General features: G+C 52.1%; 1 protein-coding gene across 6 annotated transcripts in view; it reads left to right on the top strand.

The window, feature by feature from the left end:
* Positions 1–25,098, top strand: part of TNIP1 (TNFAIP3 interacting protein 1) — a 51,901-nt gene that overhangs the window by 24,947 nt on the left and 1,856 nt on the right. For 2 of the 6 annotated variants that reach the window (XM_065874368.1, XM_065874369.1), the window contains exons 5-16: positions 4,282–4,473; positions 9,203–9,297; positions 10,920–11,040; positions 14,736–14,825; positions 16,473–16,538; positions 16,687–16,818; positions 19,587–19,715; positions 21,922–22,053; positions 22,241–22,366; positions 22,913–22,978; positions 23,358–23,549; positions 24,399–24,489. In XM_065874368.1, coding sequence (XP_065730440.1) covers positions 4,282–4,473; positions 9,203–9,297; positions 10,920–11,040; positions 14,736–14,825; positions 16,473–16,538; positions 16,687–16,818; positions 19,587–19,715; positions 21,922–22,053; positions 22,241–22,366; positions 22,913–22,978; positions 23,358–23,549; positions 24,399–24,489 — 1,432 coding nt within the window. Of the gene's footprint in view, positions 1–1,550; positions 1,632–4,281; positions 4,474–9,202; positions 9,298–10,919; positions 11,041–14,735; positions 14,826–16,472; positions 16,539–16,686; positions 16,819–19,586; positions 19,716–21,921; positions 22,054–22,240; positions 22,367–22,912; positions 22,979–23,357; positions 23,550–24,381; positions 24,490–25,098 lie in introns of those variants that run through there. The other 4 variants (XM_065874364.1, XM_065874367.1, XM_065874370.1 and 1 more) reach the window with 4 other exon arrangements.

Here is a 25,098-nt window from a genome sequence, read left to right as displayed (position 1 = left end):
AAGTTGATCTCAATCTCTCTGGGGCCTCGGTTTACCCATTTTCAAATGAAGGTCAGAGTTAAATCTTACCAGGAAGACCCTGATATGTACAAGGAGTTCCTCCCATTTGCATAATGTTAAGCATGTATCGACTGCGCGGTGCTCAGAAAGTAGGCGGACGTGACAGTGAACTCACCTTCTCAGCAGGGGCTCAGAAACTGTCTTCTGCACATTTGCCTTGAGAAGTTTTGCTTGGTATCCTAGGACTGGAAGGGACCCAGGTGGTCGTATCATATATTTTTAATTTTAAAAAATATTTATTTATTTATTTATATTTGGCTGCATCTGGTCTTAGTTGCAGCATGCGGGCTCTTTCATTGGGGTGCGCGGGCTTCTCTCTAGCTGTGATGCGTGGGCTCTGTAGGTGGCACGCGCGGGCGCACGGGGCCTTAGTTGCCCTGTGTCGTGTGGGATCTTAGTTCCCCAACCAGGGATTGAACCTGCGTCCCCTGCATTGGAAGGCAGATTCTCAACCACTGGACTACCAGGGAAGTCCCAGTCATATCAGTTAGAGTCTCCATCCCACAGATCAGATCAGATCCAGAGAGAGAAGAATATTTTGTGAGGTCATGCAGACAGCTGAGGAAACGTAGAGGTGAAAGGGAAACTGTCTAGGGTGGCGCCGAGATCCAAAGCTGGGCCCTTGGTGGCCATGGGGCTTCTGCTGTTCGACCAGGTTTAACAGCAATCCCAGAGCCAGTTGCTGGTCCAGAGGGACCATCGGCCCATCCTCTGGTGGCACAACCAGTACCTTCTACTTGGAGTGGCTGGGTGATGTGGGGGAGACTGGAGTCCTTGGCCTCCCTGGATTTAGGTGTGTCCTGAAAAAGTCTCTCCAAATTTGTGGATGTCTTGTTGGGACTTGTCCCAGATCAGTCCACTCCCCTGGGATCTCTGGGGCTGGGTTGGCAAGGCTGGCACAAGACCACCATGGCTGTGGCCACACTAACTGTTGTCTGTGTTCTCCAGGTGACCAGTCAGAGACACCTAGGCCCAGGAGACAGCTCTGGTGCCATAGCAGGAATGTTAGATTTGCAGTCCTTGGAATGCAGTCCTACTTTTGCATTTATTAATGATATGCCTTCAGTTTCCTCATCTGACAAATGGGGATATAACCTTCTGACCACTCCATGGGTTGCTTTGAGAAAAAATGGAGTTCACGAAAACATTTTAAAAGTGCAAAGCCATTAAGAAAGATACGATCCTAAAGTGCTAGCGGTTTAAAGTCAGCTAGTCCAGTATCCCTGTTTTACAGATGAGGAAACTGGCCACAGAGGGATGTGACCTTGAGTCACACAGTGGGTTACGGGCGGACTTGCTGGGATTCATTCCTGCTTCATGGTCTGTGAGCTCATCCTGGGCCGGCTCTCCTCCTGCCCAGAGGACTTGGACGTGAGAAGGGGTTTCCTCCTTCCATTCTCTGACCCTGCTGTACTCTCAGCCATGGGGCCCCAGAGGACGGGTGAGGTGTTTTTCTCTCAGGCAGCCCCTGACCCCCTTTTTCTGCACAGAGCACTTCCTCTGAATTTGAAGTGGTCCCTGCTGAGGGGCATTCTTCACCAGAGAGCGGTGGCCACACCAGAAATACCATGGTGAGTGGACGGCAGGTCCCTGGGCATATCCCCCGTCTCCTCTCTGTTTCAGTCACCTGGCCCCGCGTGAGAGGCACAGGACCCGCTTATATCCCCTGGGCACCCCGGAGTCACTAGGGATACGCTTGAGGGGCCAGCACCAGGGGTTGCTTCTCGCTCACATATGCAAATCCGTGGCTGGTGACTTCCGTGTGAGCCACACAAGCACCCGACCATTGTGAAAGCCCGGGCACATTGCCAGTCCCGCTGGCCTCCACCAAGCGCTGGGCACCTCCGCAGGCTCTGACTCAGCCTTTGGGCCTGTGGGCTCGTAGCCTGGGTAGAAAGGGTCAGAGAAACCCAGAGCAGCTTGAGGCAGATGTGGCCCTTCTGTGCAGGCTCTTGGCTGCTCCCAGGCTCCCCTTTGGGGCATGCAGGTAGGAGGTTAAACCTTGCACTTACACATACACACGCGCACGCATGCGTGCGCGCACACACACACTCCCCTCCAGCTCTGGGGTGTCCACCTGGCGTCCCCATTCTCTACTTTACCCTACTTGCTGCCTTTATTCCAACTATGTTGCCCTGTTCTCTCTTAAAATGACAGACTTATTGGAGAACCACTGAGAAAGGTGTGGAACGTTGTTCAAAAGTCTTCAAGTCCTGCCCTCTCCTCCTCCTTCCTCCTTCCTCCTTCCTCACTTTGAGATTTTTTGATTGTTATATAGGCAATAAGTGGTATAACCCTTCCCTGACACCTTGGTCTCCACTGCCTCATTCTACCAAGGATTTGGGGCACAGATGTTGCTCTTTGCATATGAAGTGAATGGCTTTGGGAAGTGGTAACTGGGACGTGGAGGGAAGTGAGACAGGAAACTGCTGGTTTCCATTATAAACCTTGTAAAACAATTTGACTTTTAAAGCTACAAATAGTTGATTAAAGTGTTAAAATTTTAAGTTAAAAGCCAAAAAATTAGTGAAAATATAATTAAATTAAAAATATTGAATCAACAAGGCCAAAAAAACACGTTGCTCTTTAGTTCACTGATTGCATCTTGTGTCTGTCAGTCCCCAGCGCAAGGTCCTCATCATGTTGTCATGCAGCTTACACTAGCATGCCTTCAGTGATGAGGGGCTGCTCTGAGTATCAGAAACCTTCTGTGTTTTGTCCCCTGGGAACTTCTGTTCCCCTTGTCCTGTTCTATCCCCAAGGGCTCTGAAAAGCTGGCCAAGGAGGCAAGACCCCCCTGCTCAGAAAGCATTTCACTCTATGACCTCAGCCTTCACCTCGTTAATAGGTTCCTCCTTAGCCCCACCATGTGCCTAGTCTGTGCTGAGCAAAGACAAGACAGCCTCCCTGCTTTCTGGGAGCTTGTAGGCCAGTCGGAGAAGTCAGGGTCATGAAACAATTCACCAGCCTTCGACAGAGCACCGTTCACCACCTCATATCCTGTGTGGGAAGAGGCAGTGGGGGAATGAAGACAGAACTGAAGAGCCTCTGATAGAAGAAGGTGCTAAGAGTGTTATGGAGGCATTCACTGGACGGCACGCTGTGGCTGTCAGGGCGTTTCCACTGCTGCAGAGTTCAGATGAGGGAAGTGGCCATAGATGGAGAGGCAGGAAGCCCACGTTCCAGTCCTGGCTCTGCCACTGGCTCACTGGGCAACTTTGAGCAGCCTCCTTCTCCCCGAAGCTTCGTTTCCAAACTGGAACCCTGAGGCTCCCTGTAGCTCTGATGGCCTGCGACTGCCATAAGTGGTAGGGGAGGCCCGCTAGAGCAGCTGAAACGGGGGTGCTGGCAAGGATGAACAGAGGGGACACCATAGGAATGAAGCCCGAAGAGGCGTGGGGCCTGATGGGTGGGGTCTCAGGCAGGGGAAGAGGGGGACTCGGACGCCTGGCAGGGGCTTGATGCAGTCAGCTGTCAGCTACCCCTGTGGGTCCTTGGATGTGGTGTTCGCATAGCTAAGGCATTGTCTTTGCCAAGAGTGTTCTAGACAGAGGAAAGAGAGAGAAAGAGAGAGACAGGGAGTGATAGATTCTGAGATTGGACTATATTGCCCACGGTTTGCTTCCTATCTCAAATCTCTGCTAGATTGGGATTCTTTGAACTATCTATGATTCCTAATGTGTTTTGAGTCTTGGGTCCTCTGAAAAGTTGTTGAATGCTTGGACCACTCCCAAGAAGACACATGTATAGACATAATAGTCAGACAGTTTTGATGTCTGCTGGTCAAGCCTTCCTAAGCTGAAGAAGCAGTGCTGTGTATTGAGTGATACCCCTTTCCTGGGCTTGCTGCTTTCGTGTGTCATTTCACTCGCATAAGAACCCTATGGGGTAGAAGAGAAGAAAAGGGATGTGTACACGTAGTAGATGAGGATTCTGAGGCCCTGTGGACGAGTGATTTACCCACAGGCACTCAGCAAGGCCCAACGTGTGGGAGGAAGGTGGCTCCAGCACTGGTAAGCCAGCCAGTGGCCTGGGAGTCCCGGGTCCTGCCCTGTGAGTCAGCCCCAGACAGGGAACCTGCATAACTGGAGAATGTCCCTCGGCTGAGCTGGGATCAGAGGGGGAAACTGAATCATGAGGAAGGGGGAAGCGGAGGGAGAAAGGCGGGCGGCACCTACTCAGACTGTGGTGAAGAGCGGCCCGCGTCCCCTCCCCCGCCAGGAGCTGGGCCCCCTGCCCCCCGAGGACGGCCACCTGATGCTGCACCTGCGGCGCCTGGGGACCACCCTGAGCGTGTGCGCCGAGGAGCCTGACCACAGCCAGCTCTTCACGCACCTGGGCCGCATGGCCCTCGAGTTCAACCGGCTGGCTTCCAAGGTGCACAAGAACGAGCAGCGCACCTCCATCCTGCAGGTGAGGCCGGGCCCAGGGAAGGTGGCCTGGGGTCTGCCATGCGGTTCCCCCCTGCTTCCTCCAGCTCTTCTGGCGAGTCCAGGGTACCACGGGGGCTTCCGAGGGTGAGGATGGGGACCCGACTTGGGCTTCTTGTTCAAGGCAGTGAGCAGGGTAAGGAAGTTGTGAGGAGGGCCGCGGAAGAGGCAGGAAACCGGGAAATAACGGTGTGGGTGATGCAGATTTCATGGTTGGGGTTACTCTCGAGGCTGGGGATGTAGTAGGTTGGCAGCAGCCTTGCCTTTGTTCTTCACATACAGGTGGGGAAAGGGAGGGGACAGAGGCCGGCCCCTTGTATGTTACTGTCCCTGCCCCCTGAGTCAGGACCATCATTATCCACACTTCACAGGTGGGGCCACAGTCCTTGAGAGGTGATTTTTTTTTTTTTTGCCTAAGGCCCCCCAGTTAGTAGATGGTGCAGCTGGGATTTGAACCTTGGTCTGTGGTATTCCAAAGTCCATGCTCTTAACTCCCATCCCAACCTGCCTCCCCAGTGGAGGAGGCTTCCTTTTATAACTCTTCCTGTGCTGTGGGAATGAAGTCAGATTTCCTTCCTAGGCCAGGCCAGGCCTTGGAACCATATGGTCCTTGGCCAGTAGACTCTTTATTGCTCTCTTACCTTAGGCAAGTGACTTATCCTCTCGGTCCCTCACTGTCCCCATTCGTAACATGGGGCTGGAAATTCCTCTCTCGTGGAATTGCTCTGAGTATTAAATGAAGCCCCTTGTACAGTCTAGAACATAGTAAGTGCTCAAAAAGTGGTCACTGTTAAGATTTTATGGTGATGGCTCATCCACACTGGGCAGGGGCTCTGAGCCTTGAGGGCTTGGGGGTAGGGAAGGATTCACAGATGGTGAAACTGAGGCTCCGAGAAAACCTGCTCAGGACCTGAGTATCTGTCACCTTAGTGACAGAGCTGTAACTCCAAGCCTTCCTCCTTCCTAGACCCTCCTCTGGGCCAGTCACCGCCCTGTTGTCTCACTCATGTCAGCAAACATTCAAGTGCCCAGTTGACGGATGAGGTGCTGGGGTGTCCACTGTGTGCAGCTTTGGGAAGGGCCTGGGTTGACAAAAGCAGGAGGGGCGTCCAGGCTGGAGACAGGTGTGAGGAGAGATGGGGGGAGCAGAGGATTCCCACCCCGACCTTGGGTGAGGGGCCACACTGGGAGGCTGGAGGAGTGATTGGAGCCTGGAGGGCCAGGCCGAGGGAGACCGCCTTCAGGTGTCAGCAAGGCCCAGAGATGTCAAGTGTCAAGGCTGAGCCACTGGGGAGGCGAACCTGGTGCGTTGCTTGTGGTGGGATCACTTTGAGTGTCAACTTTTCAGCTTTGTTGTTGTTTTAAATTAATTAAATAATTTTTGGCTGCATTGGGTCTTCGTTGCTGCGTGCGGGGCTTTTCTCTGGTTGCAGAGAGCAGGGGTTACTCTTCGTTGCAGTGGTTTCTCTTGTTGCGGAGCACAGGCTCTAGGTGTGTGCGCGTGGACTTCAGTAGTTGTGGCTCGCGGGCTCTAGAGCACAGGCTCAGTAGTTGTGGCGCACGGGCTTAGTTGCTCCGCGGCATGTGGGATCTTCCCGGACCAGGGCTCAAACCCGTGTCCCCTGCATTGGCAGGCGGATTCTTAACCACTGCGCCACCAGGGGAGTCCCAACTTTTCAGCTTTGAAACAAGGATTGATACTGGGCCTCATAAAAGGGGTCCTGCCAACCCTTGTTATTTAAAAACAATTTTTTTATTGATGTATAGTTGATTTACAATGTTGTGTTAGTTTTAGGTATGCAGCACAGTGATTCAGTTTTATATATAAATACATATACACACATACGCAAATATTCTTTTTCAGATTTTGTTGTTGTTGGACTGTGCTGTGCGGTGTGCGGGATCTTAGTTCTCTGACCAGGGATTGAACCCGTGCCCCCTGCAGTGGAAGCACGGAGTCTTAACCACTGAACCACCAGGGAAGTGCCCCCACTGTTATTTTTTTTTTTTTCCGGCACGCGGGCCTCTCACTGTTGCAGCTCCTCCTGTCGCGGAGCACAGGCTCTGGACGCGCAGGCTCAGCGGCCACAGCTCACGGGCCCAGCCGCTCCGCGGCATGTGGGATCTTCCCGGACCGGGGCACAAACCCGTGTCCCCTGCATCGGCAGGTGGACTCTCAAGCACTGCGCCACCAGGGAAGCCCCCCACTGTTATTTTTTATCAGGCTCTTGTTTCCTTCTTAACTCTTATCATAGTTTGTAGTAATTTTATTAATTGGTTTCTTTATTTTGTGTTTGGTTTTTTTCCCTTGTGTTCCCTGCTAGAATGTAGGCCTCACAAGAGGGGCAGGTACCTTGTCGGTCATATTCACCACTGCATCCCAGTGTCTGGCACTTCATAGGTGCTGAATGTACATTTGATGAATGAACAAATGAATGAATGAACTAATGAACTCACACATGAGCTCTATTAACCCCTTTGATGGAAGGTGATGACTTTTGTGACGACCTCTCTCCGTCTGCTTTGTGCCCAGAGCGTTTGACTCTTGCCTAGAAGGACAGCACATGAGGCCTTGTCCTGATCTTCCCTTAGAGACCACAGCAGGACGTTCTGTTCCCTGGAGGCCCCACTCAGGGCTGTTGCATCCTGGGTATTTGCCCAGCCTGTGAGTGGAGGTAGATTAATCTGGTTCCTCCTCATTCATTCACTGATTTGTTTCTTGGTTCACTCAGCATTTCCAAGGCCAGGTATGGCATGAGGCCTCTGCTGGGCATTGCAGCCAGTCATAATGGTTTTCTATTCCTCCGTATCTGACCACTCACCAGTTCCAGGCTGTGTTCTCCATCCAGCCTTCTCAAGTCTTTCCTGGGTTAGTCAGAAAGGGCTCGGTTTTGCTGTGGAAACAAACAACTCTGAAATCTCCCTGGATAACATGAAAGTTTTCCCTCATATTCTGTGTGGCAGGGGCTTGTTTCTACTCCACAATCACATTGCGGCCCCAGCTGTCTTGTGCCCTTTGGCAGCGATAGGGAAAAAGAGACCAGAGAATTGTGCCTGAGCCAGCTCAGAAGTGGCACTTGTCACTACCACTCACCTTTCATTGGCCAGAACTGGTCACATGGTCACAGCAAGTCTGGGAAATGGACATGGAAGGGAGCAGGTAGAAGGTCTGGTGAATATCGCTCACTGTCTCCGCCCTCAGCCCAGCTCACAGCCTGCCACCTCCCTTCTCTGCTCTTTCATCACAGGCGAAAGAGGTACCATTTAGGATCTGCCAGATGATATTTAATCCCCTTGGTGATTCCCAAGAGCTGTACAACCTCATGCACATTATTTCACCTGCACTAGCCTACATTTTTTTTTTTTTTTTTTGGCCACACCGTGCAACTTGTGGGGTCTTAGTTCCCTGACGGAGGATTGAACCCAGGGCCTCGGCAGTGGAAGCATCGAGTCCTAACCACTGGGCTGCTAGGGAATTCCCTAGCCTACATTTAAAATAGAGATGAGTTACGTAGCTTTGGGGAAGCTGTGAGGCTCCACCGAGGTGGTGAGTGGAAGAGCACCTGGCCATTTACAGGTCATGGGTTAGGTGCTCACTATGGATCTGTTGAGAGATTGAGTCGCTTAGTACTGACCTGGTGCATCACCCTTACTAGTGAGAACCTCCCTTCCCTCCATCTGTGAGGCCCTGAGTCTGGCTTCCCATCTTCCATGCCCCCTCCACCTTGCAGCACTTCAAGCACATGTCCTCAAAGGTTACCAAGCGCCTGGCAGCTCACGAGGCACGTGCACTCCCCCGGTCTCATTTGTCCTCATAGCAGCCCTATAAAGGAGGCAGGGGAGGAGCAGTCGCCCCACTTTGTAGGTGGGGGAACTAACTGTGTCTCAGAAGTGAGGGAATCCTGAGCCACACTGGGAATTGGTGAGGTCTTGACCCGATGCCCTGTCTTCTGACTTGCCGGCTGACACCCTTGCTCCGTGGCTGCCTTGAGTACTCTCCAGATTGCCTAAGCTCTAGGCGTACTACGACTCAGGTCCATTCAGCCAATCAGTCCTGCATTCCTTCAACAAAGTGTCGAGCTGAGCTGGGCCCTGGGCTGAGGATCCCGCAGTGGACAAGAGAGCGGCAAGAGGATCCCAGCCGTCTGGGAATTCATGGACTAGTCGGGTGGGGGGGACATTAAGAAAGTAACGACACTGATGGTTCTTTAGCTGTAATTGTCAGAGGTGCCAGGAAGGTTGAGAGCAGGGGACTGTGAGTGAGGATAATGGAGGTGACCTAACTCACCTGAGATGTGGGAGTCAGGGAGGACTTCTCGGAGGAGGTGACGTTTAGGCTAAGACTTGAAGCAGGAGTAGAAGTCAGCCAGGGGAAGGCTGGTGGGGAAGAGCATTCTAGGCTGTGGGAACAGCAGTGAAGGAGGAGGAGGGATGGTGCTCTCTGCCTTGGAGGAACAGAAGGCGCTGTGGCTGATTCTTGGTCCGGCGTCCTCATGGCTGGCTCCTGAGGGAAAGGATGCAGAGAGGAGCCTGGGTGAGCCTTGTGGCTTGGCTCCTGCTATCCCAAGAGGTCTTGGTTGAGGCCATTGCAAAGGGGATACTGTGTCAGGACCTGGTGTGGCTATAGTGCCCCTCCCGCCCCCTAGCATCAACCTGTATTTGGGGTGCACCCCTTCCCTTACCTTGCCCGCATCTCCCTCTCTGCCCTGCAGACCCTGTGTGAGCAGCTTCGGAAGGAGAATGAGGCCCTGAAGGCCAAGCTGGACAAGGGCCTGGAACAGCGGGATCAGGCTGCTGAGAGGCTCCGGTAAGTCCAGGCTCCTCAGAGGAAGGGTGAGGAGTCGGATGGGCAGGAGGAAGATGGTGGTGCATGGCACTGATTTCCGGGCTGAGTGCTCTGAGGCCTGTGCCCAGAGCCCTGCTTTGGATGTCACGTCTCTTGGTCCTTCTCCTTGGGTGTTTCCTCTCTGGTCCTTTTAATACCTTGGGGAGTGTTTGTGTATAAAGTGCCTTGAGAGCTTCAGAAGAAGGTCTGTACAAAGTGTACTCCTTCCTTGGGAGCTTACCCCCTCCGCCTGTTGACAGCAGCTAGCTGGTTGTTGGAGAGAGGGCTCTGGACTTTGCTGCCCCCTGCTGGTCACCATCCTGACCTGCTCTGTTTCCCGAGAACAGTCAGGAGTTGCTCACCTGGGCTATACTAGTGGGTCTCAGACTTAACTGTGCATCAGAATCACTGAGGGTCAGGAAAGGCATTGCAAGTTGACACTCCCGTGCTGAGATTCTGATTCATTGGGTCTGGGGTGAGACCTAGGCATCTGCATTTTCCAGTAGGCCTCTGTGAATATGATGTAGGTAGACCCAGGATCACACCTGAGAGGCACTGATCTTGACTGTCAGAGCTTGAAGGGCCCTTTGAGATCATGTGGGCCAAACCCCTCACCCTGCAGAGGGAAACTGAGGTCCAGGGAGAGGCCTGTGAGGCCCAGAGGGAGTCAGGTGTGACTGCTGATCCACTGTGTCGTTTTGAATCAGCATGTATTTATTGACTTCTGGATGGCCAAGCAGTTGGAGTTTTATAGCCATAATGACTCCATCCATGGATCCAAAAACCCAGGCTGGAGGAAAGAGCCATGATTAGAAGGTGAGGATGCAAGTCCCCACTGTGTGACCTTGGGAAAGCCAGTTTACTTCTCTGTTTTCCTATTATCACATGGAAACCAGCTGGTAAATAGAATACAAAGAAATAGTTTCCATATCTCAGTCATACCTGAGTCCACATCACCATTTTTCTTATGTCCTGTATCACCCACCTTATTATTTACTTAAGAATTTCATTTGCATCATGTTTTTGCTTAAGATTATTATAATGAAAACTTACACTAGAGTAACTGGAAAACAGCATGACCTGGAATAAATAGAAGATACCTCCAATAATGAACACAACAAAAACGGAAGGATGTTAATTCGTTTTGGCGAATTGCCCGCTCAAGGCTCTGAGGCTGAAGGCTGCTCTTCCTCTGTTAACACGGGAGACTAGCAAGCACTAGAGAGGCACTCAGGACCTACCAGCACCAAACTGAGACTTTCCCCGTGCTCTGCACAGGACGTCTGAGGATAATTGGAAAGGGTGGAATTTTCTCAGAGAGTGTGATCCAGGGTTCTTTAATGCAGTGTGGATGTATCCTGGAGATCTCATGTATACAGACGTCTCACAGTTGGGGAAGCCCTGTTGGTGAGCATCAGAGACTTCTAGGGAAGCCGAGCAAAGTGGCGTAAGGATGCCCTTTTTGGTTGCACCTGAGGGCAGGTCTCAGGGACTCGCCTTACTCCCCACGTCTCAGCTGCAACTCAGATGAGTAGCAGGTCTGAGGTCCCCAGGATCCTCGACCCAGGGCCAGCAATATGACCTCTCTCTTTGCCTCCAACCAGGGAGGAAAACCTGGAGCTCAGGAGGTTGTTGATGAGCAGCGGCAAAGATGGTGCCTCCAGATGGCCAGGCTCACCAAAGACGGAAGGCACGGGCAAGAAGGGGGCGGCCGCACAGCAGCAGGTATGTGGTCAGAAACTCCTTCCCCAGCACTGCAGTGGCTGGTGCCCAGCCTCCAGAGGCAGTGAGCCAGCCCCGCTGCTGGAAGCTTCTAGTTGTTAGACGGCGTTTCCTTGGCTTGTCCTGAGAGTCCACCTCCCTGTAGCTTCCACTCCTCAGCCCTTATTCTGCTACCAGCCACATGGAGCATCCCATTCCCTGGGACGCACGCTCAGCCTGCTGGCTGTGACTCTGGCTCCCTGGCCCCCACATGCCTTCTCTTCTTCAGGCTGAATAGCTGCAGTTTCTTGGGTCATTTCTTATAAAGGTGGTGTCTTGTCATTTGTGCAGTCTGGGCATATCCCCTGAACACATTCCAGTTTGTCAAGGTCTCTCTTCCAGGGTGGCTCCCAAAAATCAGTTTAATGTCTCAGATACCCCTGGTGGTATTAGGGTGTTAGGTTGAGAAAGCCCCTGAAGGGACTCTGTTAAGCTCCTGCCTGGGAGCCTCTGACACACAGAGAACAGGGTGTGGGCTGACTCAGCAAGGCCTGCTAATGCCCTGGGCTGGCCCACCTGCCCCCTTCCCACCGCAGCTCCCAGCGCTGGCTCACATCCAGTTCCCAGCTAGGAGCTGGCTGGCCCCTCGCCTGGTCTGTGCTGTGCTGCAGAGCTGAGTCCCAACTTTTTACTGACATGTTTTTCCTCTTTAATGGGGTTTAATGGCTGTACAGCAGGACTCAATGTCTTTAACAAACCCCACACTTGTGTAATAGTAATAATTATCCTAATAACTTAATTCCTTATTACTATGTGGCAATGTAGAGTTTACCTGGGATTTGCAAACTCATGTGATTTGGACGTCCTCTCTACATGTCAGGGAGGCAGGGCTGGGACTCTTACTCCGTGAGACAGCTATGGCAGGAGGTTTGGAGAGGTCCTGTGACATCACATCATCTAGATTCCTGCATCCACCTGCTATTAGGCAGATGTGGGGTGTGAGAGGGCAACATGCCGATGAATGGCCTTCTGAATCCCAGCCCATGAAGCCCCTCTCTGCTTCCGTTTACCCCTCAAGTCAGAGCCTGCCTTGTCTGCCCTCTTGAGGAAGTGACCTGTGGACTCTCCTGATCTCCCCTGGGTTCTCGGAAGTGTGTGGGCAGGCCTCTTCACTTTTCCAAAGCCCTTAACATCATTGACTTCTCGAAAGGCCAGATGCCCTTATTGCCCTGCCGGGGAGGAAGGTCCCGTAGGAGGCGTGCGTTCTGGGCAGTGGTGAAGCCTGTGCCCTGGAGTTGCATGTGGGTTGAGTGCTGACTCTACCTCTGGTCAGTGCTGCCACCTTGGACAAGTTGCATAACCTCTCTGACCTCGGTTTCCTCCTCTGTGAAATGGCGATAATGACACCGACCTCAGAAGGTCATTGGAGGATTCGGTGATGTGATGCCTGTACAGTAGGTTTAGCACTTGGCACGTGGTAAACAGTAAACATTGGCTTTTGCTCTTAATGGCAGATTTGATGCCTCTCTTCTCTGTGGAGGTTAAGGGTGCACCCAGGAGCACGGCACCCCCCTTCCTCCTTCCCCAGTGAGGGCAGGCCCATCTCTCACTTTTCCTAAAGGAGGTGAGACCGTCCCTGGAGGGTTCCCCCAGCCTTCTCCCTTTACTCCCGGGCACTATGGTGTACTTACAGACCTTAGCCTGTAGGGGCGCTTGAGCCTCACAAGTTCACTCAGCACCGTGCCCGCCCCCCCACCAGCCACAGGGGAGTGTGGACGGGAATGGGAAGGCAAGGAACAAAGAGAATGTGGGCAACGACTCCAGGACAAATGCTGTCGGACCCACAGGATGTCAGAGGTTGGGGCCCATCCTGTTTGATCTCTTTGTACCGAGGCCCAGAAAGGGTGTGGGTCTTGGCCTAGATCAAGCAGGGACTTGGAGATAGAGCTGGTGTTCAGTTTCTGAATTGCTAGCATCCTGTGGCACATGGGATCCTAGTTCCCCGACCAGGGATCGAACCCGCACCCCCTGCAGTGGAAGCGCAGAGTCCTAACCACTGGACCGCCAGGGAATTGCCAGCACTTGCTATGTATAAAAAAATTTCTTTTTAACTTTTTATTTTGAGATAATTTTAGACTTACAGAAGAGTAGCAGAGTTGCCCAGAGAGTGCCCATCTCCCCATCGCCTTAACATCTCACCTAACCGTGGTTCAGTGATCAAAACCAGGAAATGAACATTGGCACAATACTATTAACTAAACTACAGTCTTTGTTCAGATTTCACCAGTTTTTCGCTCATGTCCGTTTTCTGTACCAGGATCGAATCCAGGATCCCACATGGCATTTATCAACAGTTGTCCTGTCTCCTTAGTTTCCTCTGTCTGTGACAGCGCCCAGTGGTTCTTTCATGAGCTTGAGGCTTTTGAGTTATACTGGCCAGTTATTTTGTAGAATGTCCCTCAACTTGGGCTCCTCTGATGTTTTCTTATGATTAGACTGATGTTACGGATTTGGACAAGAAGATCACTGGAGCGCCATCTTGCGTCATGTCAAGGGTACATGATATCGATGTGTCTGTTTACATTCAATCTTGATCATTTGGCTAAAGGGGTGTCTGTCAGCTTTCTCCATAATAAAGGGGCTAATTTTCCCTTTGTAGTTAATAAATATTTACTTTTGAGGAGACACTTTGAGACTGCAGATGTCCTGTTTCTCCTTACACTAATTTTAGTATCCACTGGCGGATCTCACCTGCAGTGATTATTAATATAGTCTTCTAATGGTGATTTTGTGCTTCCCTCATTCCTTCTCTATTTACTAATTGGAATTTTTCTTCTCCCCCATCTGTTTATTCATTTATTTTTTTCTATTAATAGGGACTCAAGGATATTTATTTTATTCTTTGGCTTATAATCCAGCACTATTGCAATTTGTTTTCTTGTTCAAATTGTTCCAGCTTTGGTCATAGGAAGCTCTTTCAAGTTGTCTCCTGTGCCCATTTGATATGCCCTTCTTCTTCTTCTTCTTCTTCTTCTTCTTCTTCTTCTTCTTCTTATGATTGAGCACTTCCTTACTTTCTGGCACCACAAGTCGCTCCATAATAACCTTATATTTTCCCTGCCCCAGGCCTGAAATTAACCACTTCTCCAAGGAGTCCTGTTTCTTTTAGTTAGAGAATGGTATTTAGAAACCAAGATCTGTGCTCATTGCTATTGGATTGACACTGCTTTAGGCCCTCTCAGAGGTCAGAGCTAGGAAATACATGTACTAATCACACATGCACACATACCTTTATTTGTGTATCTTTTTAAAAACATTTTAAAAATAAACATTTTATAAAATGTTTAAAAAAATGTGTAACTCTTGCCTTCCAGGCTGGAGCATTTTTGGCTGATGGGTAGGGGAGGAGAGGGCAGCTGGCAATGCCTTAGAGGTAGAGCCTGAGCAGGAAAAGAAGTGGCCATGGAGGGGCGGGGGAGGGAGAGGGAAGGGTCTGGGAGCCCCTGAGGGTCAGGGAGGGGGAATAATGATCTCCATGGACTTCCCGAAGGGACTCAGTCATATATGGGACGAGTATCAGTGTCCTGGTGGGTGGGAGGGTAGAGAGGCAAGAGACAGAGGGCTGGGTCTCATGGGTGAGCAGCCTTAGAGGGGCACTGAGTAGGGGAGAGAATTGTTACTTGAGGCTCTGCTGAAGGCCCCTCTGTGTTTCTCCTCAGGCTGGTGTGACAGCAGGTAAAGTCCCAGAGGTGGGAGCCTTGGGTGCTGCTGAGAAGAAGGTGAGGATGCTGGAGCAGCAGCGCACAGAGGTAGGTGGCTGGAGGGAGTGGTGGTGGTTGGGGAAGACCCTTCCTCACTCCTGGGACCAGCAGGACAAAGACCCTCCCTGGCCCTCTGGCTCCGGCTAGGCCCAGGTCTCTGTGATGCGTTGCCATGGTGACTACTGAACCATCTGCCCATGGGTGAGAGATGCTGCTTTTCCCTGGCTCTTGTCTCCTGATCAGTTCCCCTACCCACAGGAGTCACTCTGAGGAGGTGGCATTTGGGGTATGGCCTAAAATTGCTGCGGGGGGTAGTTTAGGAAGGCTCCCATGGTAAACCCTGGATGGTGGAGAGAGGTTGTGATAAGAGGCAAGTTCTAGCATCAGGAATGGGGAGTCTGGGGTTCATCTGTCACCACGCAGCTGGTTCAGGGAGGAACTGTCACAGAAAGAGAGATCCCATACCTGCTTGCAGCACTGCTTCTAATCAGTTGAGAGTCTCCAGAAGTTGAGGCTCTTTCCTTGTGTCTCGTGCATAGTCTTCCTCTGTCCCCCACCCCCGGTATTTCTGGACCAGAGGTGGGAGCCCCATCGTCTCTATTCTCTGAGCACCTCCTCTCCACACAGCCCTGTCCTTGTCCCAGTCCCTGGGCCTTTCTGCCCTCCCTGGTCCTCCAGCACATCTGAAAGTCATGTTCTCTTGTTTATATGCATATTCACTTTAGTTTTCTTTTTGTATTACTGTAAGGTTTTTTTTTTTTTTTTTCTGATTACAGAAGTTATATAATGTTCATTATAAAAAGATCGAGAATCTCACCTCCTGGAGATGACCACAGTTGATAACAGTTCATTGTATATTCCTCAGTTTTGTCTGTATACTTACTAATGTATGATGTTTGTGAAAATATCATACATACCACATTGCAGATTGCTTTTTTCCTTTCTTTCCTTAAAATTAACTATATCTTTGAGGGTATTTATTTATATGTAAAACATACCCTGTGTTTCTTTAATTCTGAGTACTTTTTATCATATTTTAATGTTTTTGAACTTGGGATGCCGTTTCCATTGTTAATTTAACGATGTTAGGTTGTTTTTCTTCCTCGAATTATTGTTATATCAAGATTATGGCAAATAATTAGTATCATCTCAGAACGGAGGCAATGTACTAGGCACCGGAATTTCTGAAGAGCTGTGCAGTGCTCCATTTTCTGTTTATTCTGTCATTTCCTTAACCTGTTTCTGATGCTCAGGTTGACCTCTAGATTTTTTTGCAATATAAATATCGTTGAGATGATCAGCAGTACACATATTTTTTACACACTTGTACAAGTGCTTCTTTTGGTTACATTTTTCAGAGTGGCAATATTTGGTTAAAGAGAACGAGAATTTGAAATTTAAATACAGAGTCCCAAATTGCCCTCCACATGGGTGTGTGTTCATAATTCTACAATAAAAACTATATACTCTTTCTGTGTCTTGGTGTCAGCCTTGCCTTCCCGGCAAGGGTAAAATGTGGCGGTTGATAAAGGTGATTTGCTCTGAGGAACGTTTCTGAGAAGCGCAGGATCGAGGCAGTGTGTGTAGCTGCTGTCCACGCACGCTGCACACGCCTGCAAAGCTGGTGTTGGAGGAGTTGGCTCTCTTTGGTCGTTCTCTGCTTATCTCCTGCCCACCTCAATCTCTCCCCCGCAGCTGCTGGAAGTGAACAAGCAATGGGACCAGCATTTCCGGTCCATGAAGCAGCAGTATGAGCAGAAGGTACTGTGGGGGTGATGGGAACTCAAGGCTGGAGCCCTGCTTCACAGCTGGGCTCTCTGGGCAGCGTGCTGCTTCCCTCGCAGCAGCCTTGAACCTTGGACGTTCACCCCGGCCCTCACACACTCCCTTTCTCTGCCTCTGAACTCAGATCACTGAGCTGCGCCAGAAGCTGGCGGACCTGCAGAAGCAGGTGACTGACCTGGAGGCCGAGCGGGAGCAGAAGCAGCGTGACTTTGACCGCAAGCTCCTCCTGGCCAAGTCCAAGATAGAAATGGAGGAGGCAAGTGTGACTGTTGGTCCCACAGGTTCAGCTCCGGGGGGCCAGCCCTCTCCTCTCCAGCCGTCTGGAGCTAGGGGAGTAAACAATCAGGGGTGGGACTCAGGAGACGCGGGTTCCATCTCTGACTCCAGTACTCAAGGGCTGTGTGGCCAGAGGCAAAAGCACTTTCCTTCCTCGTGCCTCAGTTTCCCATCTGAAAATTGAGATTGGATTAGTTATTCTTTTCATTTTTTTTCTTGTTTTTATACCGAAGAGCTTTGGTTCAGTTAAAATCTTATGATCTAGGGCTTCCTTGGTGGCGCAGTGGTTGAGAGTCTGCCTGCCGATGCAGGGGACACGGGTTCGTGCCCTGGTCCGGGAAGATCCCACATGCCGCGCGTCCGGAGCCTGTGCTCCACAACGGGAGAGGCCACAGCAGTGAGAGGCCCACGTACCGCAATTAAAAAAAAAGAAAAAAAAAAATCTTATGATCTAGGGAACTGCACAGGGAAGCACAGAATGTAAGAGATTCCGCAGGCCTGCTCTAGTACACTTGATGAGCTGGGCGCTGCCGAATGTGTACAGTGGTGAGGGCTGTTTGTGGGCGAGGGGCTCCAGCATTAGACAGAGCTTCCTTCAGTCCTTCTTCTGGTCACTGTTCGACAGATCATGCCCTGGGCACTGTGCTGGGCGCACAGACGCAGCAGTGAACAGTCAACCCCACCCTCGGGGGAAGAGATGTGGGACATCTAATTATAGAAGCAAATGAGTAGACATGTGTTAAGTACGACACAGGAGAAGTTACAGGGATCAGGGCGAGAGCATAAAGGGGGCCTGGATTCATTCTGTGGGGGGCCCAGGAACAGGTCCCTTGAAGAAGTAGCATCTGATCTGTGATGTGTGTGACTGACACCGGCCAAGGCCCTTCAGGATCCTGGAGCAGCTTAAAGAGGAAAGGCCATTTGACCCCCAGGCTCTCTGGAGATTTTATTTCTGTCACCATGCCTTCTCCTTCATGAGAACTGTGTACGGGCTGCTTTTGCCTGACTTAGAAATGGCCATTTCCAGCAGAGTTCCTTCCCATCAGTATGCAACACCCAGGGGCCTTCTCCGAGCGGTCAGCCTGCCTTGGCGACCGCCCCGTACCTTGGAGATGTGTGTTAGGGAGGACACTGCCTGTCTTTTCTGGTGAGTGTACAGTCACAGCTTGGGATTGTCACAGCCAGACCCTGGCTCACATTAGTGGGTGGGATAAGTTCCTGGCATCTGACACTCTGCCCTGTCAGCTGGGGGAAAGGCGCGATGTTTCAAGACAAAAGCGTGGCCCTATGGATAGGGACACATGGCCATAGAGGCCGTGCTGACCCGGGAGCCTCTTAAGCGGGGAGTCCGCAACAACTCCCACAAGATCCAGCCAAGGCTGCCCTTGGCCATCTTTGGTTGAAAGCAGCTCACCAGCTAGTTTGTAGGATATTGACATATTCACACGATACAGATACAGTGAGAGTTTCCCTGGACCGTCTCCCTTCACTACCCCCACCACCCCAATTCCAGGCTCTTCCCAGTGGTAACCATGGTTACCAGGCCTCTTATCACAAATAAACACACAGAAATAGACAGTTTAATATGGGTGTGTCTGGTCTTTCCTCTGCACTGTGCTGCCCTCTTCTATTTTAAACACTTGCTTTGACTTGCAAGGGGACAGAGAACACCAGAATTAGGAGACCTGGGTTCTAGTCTAGCCCCAGCTCACAGTGTGGCCTTGGGTAAGTCACCTCCCCTCTCTGGATAGTCATTTGCTGTCGTGTAAAGGGGCTAGGACTTGATGTTCTCTGAGGGCCATTCCAGATGTGGCTCTTTGCGATGAAGAACCTGGATTGTTCCATAGTAGGTATGGAAGCAGTGCTTCCACCTTGAAGCCTTCCCTGGTTTCTTTTCAGCTGTAGTATTCTTTCTTTTAACCTCACAGTAGTACTTTGTTTCTTCGCGGAGGAACCCTTTCTGCCTTGTGCTGCATTTATTTCTATGAAGGTCTTATCTCCTTTGGGCTCAGAGACTGTAAGAGCTGAAAGCTCCTTTGGAGACTTTCGGTGGCTTACCGCTTTCTGTGCGTCATAGAAGACCCCTGTGCGAATCTGGTGAAAACTGTGGCTTTTCTCTCTAGAAAGTTGCACAGTCAAAATTGTGTGCTTGGGGGCTTCCCTGGTGGCGCAGTGGTTGAGAGTCCACCTGCCGATGCAGGGGACACGGGTTCGTGCCCCAGTCCGGGAAGATCCCACGTGCCGCAGAGCGGCTGGGCCCGTGAGCCATGGCTGCTGAGCCTGCGCGTCCGGAGCCTGTTGCTCCGCAACGGGAGAGGCCACAACAGTGAGAGGCCCGCATACCGCAAAAAAAAAAAAAAAAAAAAATTGTGTGCTCGGTTTAGGGACTCACAGACCTCCTGAAGCCCACCTGTGACTCCTGTTACGAACCCTTACCTGTGGCAGATAGGAGAGCTTAGACCAGAGAGGGCTGGGACAGTGCCCAAGGGCTCAGCTCACTGTTGGAGGAGCTGGTGGCAGAACCCGGGGCCTTTCATTCAACTGAGCCCCCCTTCCTTGAGGACAGGACCATGTAGACCTTACCGCTCTCACCCGGGTGCATCGCCTGGGGCCTTGTGCATGAGCATCGTGGGGCAGCAGAGTGAGAGCGAGAGGGGAGGCATGGCCACGCGCAGGGCGGGGCGGGCAGTCAGGGAGTCTAGGCCTCCTGGAGAGGCTCCCTGCTTACCAGTCCTGTGTTCCCTGCAGACTGACAAGGAGCAGCTGACAGCAGAGGCCAAGGAGCTGCGCCAGAAGGTCAAATACCTGCAGGATCAGCTGAGCCCGCTCACCCGGCAGCGGGAGTACCAGGAAAAGGAGATTCAGCGGCTCAACAAGGTGGGCGCATCAGCTGTGGTCCGTTGGGCGGGCAGGGCTTCCCTGAGCCAGCCGCGGTGCCCACCCTGTGGCCGGTGCCTCAGACCCTCAGCTCAGGAGGGGCGACTCCTGGGTCAGGGCGAAGGCGCTGAGGCTCTCGGTGCTGCCCCGTGATTTCCGCCACCTCTCCCTTCCCCTCCCCGCACGCCGAGTGCCAGGCTGGGACGACCCCATGCTTGCTCCCCTGTGGGCCCTTGGACATGCTGTTCGCTCACACAGTGCCACCCCCTCATCGTTCAGGTTTAGCTTTAACACTGCCTCCTCGGTGAGGCCTTCGCAACCCAAGTCTCCTTTGAGCTCCCTATTCTGTGTGTCTAAAGTACCGGCAGCTTCTTTCACACCCCTTCTGGCATTTTCTTGTGATTACTTACCAATGACCTGTCTTCCCATCTGACTGTGGGAGGTGTGCGTCTTCACCAGAGTACGTATCCCCCAGCACCTGGCACCAAGCCCGTACGTGCTCAGGAAGAACTCACTGAAGGGAATGGGGGGGTCACTGGCCTGAGGTTCCTGCCCTCGAGAAGGGGGATCCAGGGAGATATGGGGCTCGGGGTGGGGGTGGGAGAGCCCAGGTAAAGCGGGAACCCTTTGCTCTGAGCCACGGTGAGAGGCAGTGGGCCGGGTTGGGCTGGGGGCTGTTTCTGGTCCCAGGTTATAGCCCCTGCCCGCCTTCCAGTGCAGGGGCTCAAGGAACAAGCTGACAGGAGGGGCTTTGAAAGGAAACTTTCTCCTAAGGCTTAGCTTTTCCTGCTGTGGAGCCTGTGCTCAGCGTTTCCTCCCGTCCCGTCTGTCTGCCTTTCCCTTCTGCCTGCTTTTCCTGCTCACAGCGGGCTCCGCTGTGAGTTTGCATTCACTAGGCGCCCCCCCGGGGGTGACCTTTTCTGTTTGGTTTTGGTGTTTGGTAAGCACTGATGATGCTGAGCGTGGGGCCCTGGGACCTGTTCTCAGGGAAAAGAGTGGTCTGTCCTGAGCTGGGGGAATTGGGGGTCTAAATCCAGGCAGCACGTCGTACATGCTGCTGGTTGTAGGGCTGACTCAGACAGGGTCGCTGCCCTCCAGGTTTCTGTGGCATAGCTGGGGGCAGACACTCCCTGTCCCTGGACCTCAGCCTGCTCATCTGGAAAATGGGGCAGACGGAGGAGGAGGGTACAGTGCAGCCATAGCCGCCCCTTGAGTGTCCTGGATTTACTCCTGGCTCAGCAGGTGTCCTCATGTTTCTGGGGGAGTCTTGGAGACCAAGTGGGGCCCAAGTCCAAGTTGGGGAAGGTTTCCTTTATCTCCCCAAGGTCCAGGGAGGCACTGTGAGCAGTGCTGACGCATGGCCAGCAGAGGCCCTGCTGCCTAGGGAGCTAAAGTCCAGGTGGTGGTGAGGATGTTCAGTCTTGAGAGGTGTTCCAAAGTCCTCAAGCAACACGTTCACAGGGTTGAAGGGGAAAATCAGTCAATGGAAAACTTTTAAGAGAATGTAAGCACACTGTTTACGTAAGGAAAGGTATCTGGCGGACATGGTAAAGTAGGGGTGCTTTTAAAATTTTCAAAATGCTATTTGGTGATGTTTCAGCCCATTTTCAGGGTTGGAAAGGTAAAATATTAATTAAGTCAAAATTAAAATCCAGGCTAATCTAATACAGAAGAGCTGGGGATGGAGAGGTTGGCTTGGTGGGAATGGGTTACGGAAGCTGAGGAATCACAGGGCAGGCAGTTGTCGAGGAGACTGAAATTTCTTTCCCCAAAGGACTTAGTATTCTTTCTAGGTCTGGGTGCTAAGAATTGAGCCACTCATCCTCAGGAAAGGAGATTTCTCCCCTCTACAAAGAGACCACAGGTTAGGCTGCTGGTTAAGAGCACACACTGGCTTTGAATCCCTGCTTTGCCACTTACTAGCTGTGTGACTTTGGACAAATCACTTCAGGTCTCTGAACCTCAGTTTTCACATCCATAAAATGGGGATGATGGTCACAATCTTTTCTTCATAGGACTGTGGCGAGGATTCAGTGAAATGATGTGTGTATAGTGTTCATAAATAAGACAGCACTTATTAAGTAGTGGTGGTTATTATTATTGTTATCAGGAAAGGGGCCTTTCAGTGGGGCCTGACCCTTCCAATGAGGCCTGACTTCCAGGGGCTTTCTGCTGATGGGCCCGTCTCCTCTGTTCCTGATTCCAGGCCCTGGAGGAAGCACTGAGTATCCAGGCCTCCCCCTCATCTCCAGCAGCAGCATTCGGGAGCCCGGAAGGAGCTGGAGGCCTGCTAAGGAAACAGGAGCTGGTCACGCAGAATGAGTTGCTGAAACAGCAGGTGAGGCTAGGGGGAAGAGGTTCCTCCCCACAGGGATTTTTGAGATGTGGTGAAACCAGTTTTGATGTCTGACTCCCATCAGGAAGCCCGGGGTTCTAGGCCTGAGCACGTCTGAGCCTCCACTCAGAACTGCCCCTCCTGCCTCATCCCTTTCTCCCCACCTCCCCACCCCTTACCACCCCTTCAGGTGAAGATTTTTGAGGAGGACTTCCAGAGGGAGCGTAGCGACCGGGAGCGCATGAATGAGGAGAAGGAAGAGCTGAAGAAGCAGGTGGAGAAACTGCAAGCCCAGGTCACCCTGTCACATGCCCAGGTGACAAGAGCTGGACCAAGGAGGGGGCAGCTGGCTGTCCTCACGGGGAGGGGGCATGGATTGGAGGGTCCCTGGTGAGACTGGATGTCAGGACACTCACTGATACTCCTTTGAGCTCTGCTGCGACATTTCTGTGGCCCTCAGAAAGGCCCTTCCCTTCTCTGACCTGTAGCTCTGATTTTCCACAATCAGTTTTCATGCCTTAAAAGAGCAAATTTAGGAGTTAGCTCTGAGCCATCCACTCTCTCCCACATTGGAACTAAAAGGTGTTAATGCGAAAGCACGGAAGCAGTAAGGCTCACGCAACCCTCCTGACCTGTGTTCAGACCACCCCCAGTGATGGGTGAGCAGGCCTTACCTGCAGCCGGCAGCCTGAGCTGTGCTGTGTCTCATAGGGCCCTTTCCCGGGGCTGGGCCAGGCAGGACAGCCCAGAGTGGTGCCTCATGCGTTGGCTGGTCAACCCTGTGGTTGGTTGGGCCCTGGATCCAGGCCTGGCCAGGAAACACCTAGGCTGACGGTCTTCTCTCCTTCCCTCCGTCTCTCAGCTAAAAGCCTTCAAAGATGAGGAAAGGGCGAAAGATGCCCTGAGACAGCAGAAGAGGAAAGCAAAGGTGAGGAGGCTTGAGGGAGGAAGCAGCACTTATTGCATTTTACCTCCTTCAGGGTGCTGCAGTCACTGGTGGGGGCATCGTTTGCTCAGGTGCCCAGCTAACTAATGAGGTAATGCGGGTGGAGCATTCATAACAGTACTTGGTACAGAATAAGTGCTCAGGACACACTAACTGTTATCATAGCTGATATTCTGTGCCCATGTACCAGTTTTCCATGCCCATGTGCCACTCTTGTGTGCATGTGCCAGCCTTCCGTGGCCACATGCCAGTCTTTAGAGAACTGAGATTCTAAGTAGAGAACGGGAGACGGGATGGGTGTCACTGGGACGGCCCATGCAGCCTGTCACAGGCCAGAGCCAGATGTCAGCCTTTCTTGCAGACCTCGGCAGACCGCTACCACCTGGAGCCCCACCTGGAGCATCTCTACGGGGCCTACCCCTACGCCTACCCACCCGTGCCCCCCGTTGTGCCACACCGTGGCTTTGAGGACTGGTCCCAGATCCGCTACCCGCCTCCCCCCACGGCCATGGAGCACCCACCCCAGCTTCCCAACTCGCGCCTCTTCCACCTGGTTAGTCTGTGCCCCTCTTTCACTCCAGGACACACAGGCCACCCAGACACATTCCAGAGGGCAAGGTCAAGTGAGGGAGTCAGAAGCTGCATCGTCGGCCCCTTCTGAACAGCACTGTGGCATGCGGCCTGCTGTCCCGGGGCAGGACCTTCCAGCCCAGGGCTGCTCAGGGTCACTGGTGTAGGACAGAAAAGGCCAAGTAAGGGAGTGGGCCCAGAAGCAGGGCTTTCTCCCGCCCACCAGGCCAGGGGTACTGGAGTTTGGGTTTGGCCTTCTTTATAACCTCCGCTTGGAACCAGGTACCAGATCCTCACCATGCATCCTCTCCCTTTGCTTTTCTTTCTCTTTTCCCTTTTCAGTTTCCTTTCCTTTTCTCTTTTCTTCCATTTTTTTGGCTGCTTTTTTCTTCTCTTGCTTACCATTCTGTCTCCGAAGAGCTGCCGTCACCTGTCCCATCCTCTGCAGTGCCTCTGCCACAGCCCCCTCAGGCACCCCCACTGTCACCTGGTGACAGCTGCCTTCCATCCAGCTTCTCCCACCATGACCGTTCCTTACGTGCATCTTTAAACACTGGAGTGTACTGCGGGGCTTAAGAGATTAGCTCCAGGATTATAGAGACCTGGACTCAAATCAAAGCTTGGCCACTTGCCTAACTGGACGACCTTCAACAAGTTGCTTAACCCATCTGAGCCTCAGTTTGCTAACCTGTAAAATGGGGGTGGCAACCTGGGTAGTTGTAAGGATTCAGTTGTACTCGATTAATATGAACTTAGTACTATCCCGGCACAGTATCTGCTACTGTAATTTTCAAGTATGGTAATTGATTACTAAGCACCAGTGTTGTTGCAGCCAGAATACACCTGGCGGCTGCCCTGTGGAGGGATACACAATCAGAGCTCCCAAGTGATGGGTTCACCCACGGCCAGGCCTACGGAACCAGGTGAGCATGATCCCCTGGTAAGGAGCCTTGTCTTCCATGGGGGGAGATAACGTCTTATCTGCCAGTATCACCCCCGTTTGGGGACGATGATATTGCTACCTTCTGATCTAGGTGGAGGAGGAGGCCCAGCTTTCTGAAATAGTGTTGAGAAGAAAGGGATGGTGACTGCATCATGAGGGGGTTGAGACCATTCCTTCCTTCATTACAGTTCAGGGTCTAAATGCTGTGTGCTGTACGAGGTTCTGGGGAAGCTCGGATATGGTCCCAGCCCTTATGGCCTTACTGTCTAGTGAGGCAGGCAGAAATGAATGGTTAAAATCATACCGATGGGCATACAGCTGCACTCAAGTGCCCTGAAGGAAGAAGAGCAGGTTTCTATGAGAGCAGACAGCAGAGGGACCTGACCCAGCCTGCGGGCCATGGTGTTTGAGTTGAGACCCTCAGAATGAGTGGCATTAACGAGGTAAAGAGGCAGAAGCCAAGGGTGTTCTTGCAGAGAAAGGACAAATGCAAAGGCCTTGTTGGGAGGGGATGAAGAACTGTGGCCAACCTGAGGATTGAGAGAAGGCTGGCGTGGCTGGAGCCAGGAACAAGGTGGGGAAGGGGGGG

The sequence above is a fragment of the Phocoena phocoena genome, chromosome 3, assembly GCF_963924675.1.
Source record: "Phocoena phocoena chromosome 3, mPhoPho1.1, whole genome shotgun sequence".
NCBI lineage: Eukaryota > Metazoa > Chordata > Mammalia > Artiodactyla > Phocoenidae > Phocoena > Phocoena phocoena.
Note: the sequence above shows the minus strand (reverse complement) of the source record. Positions and strands in the feature narration are given on the sequence as shown.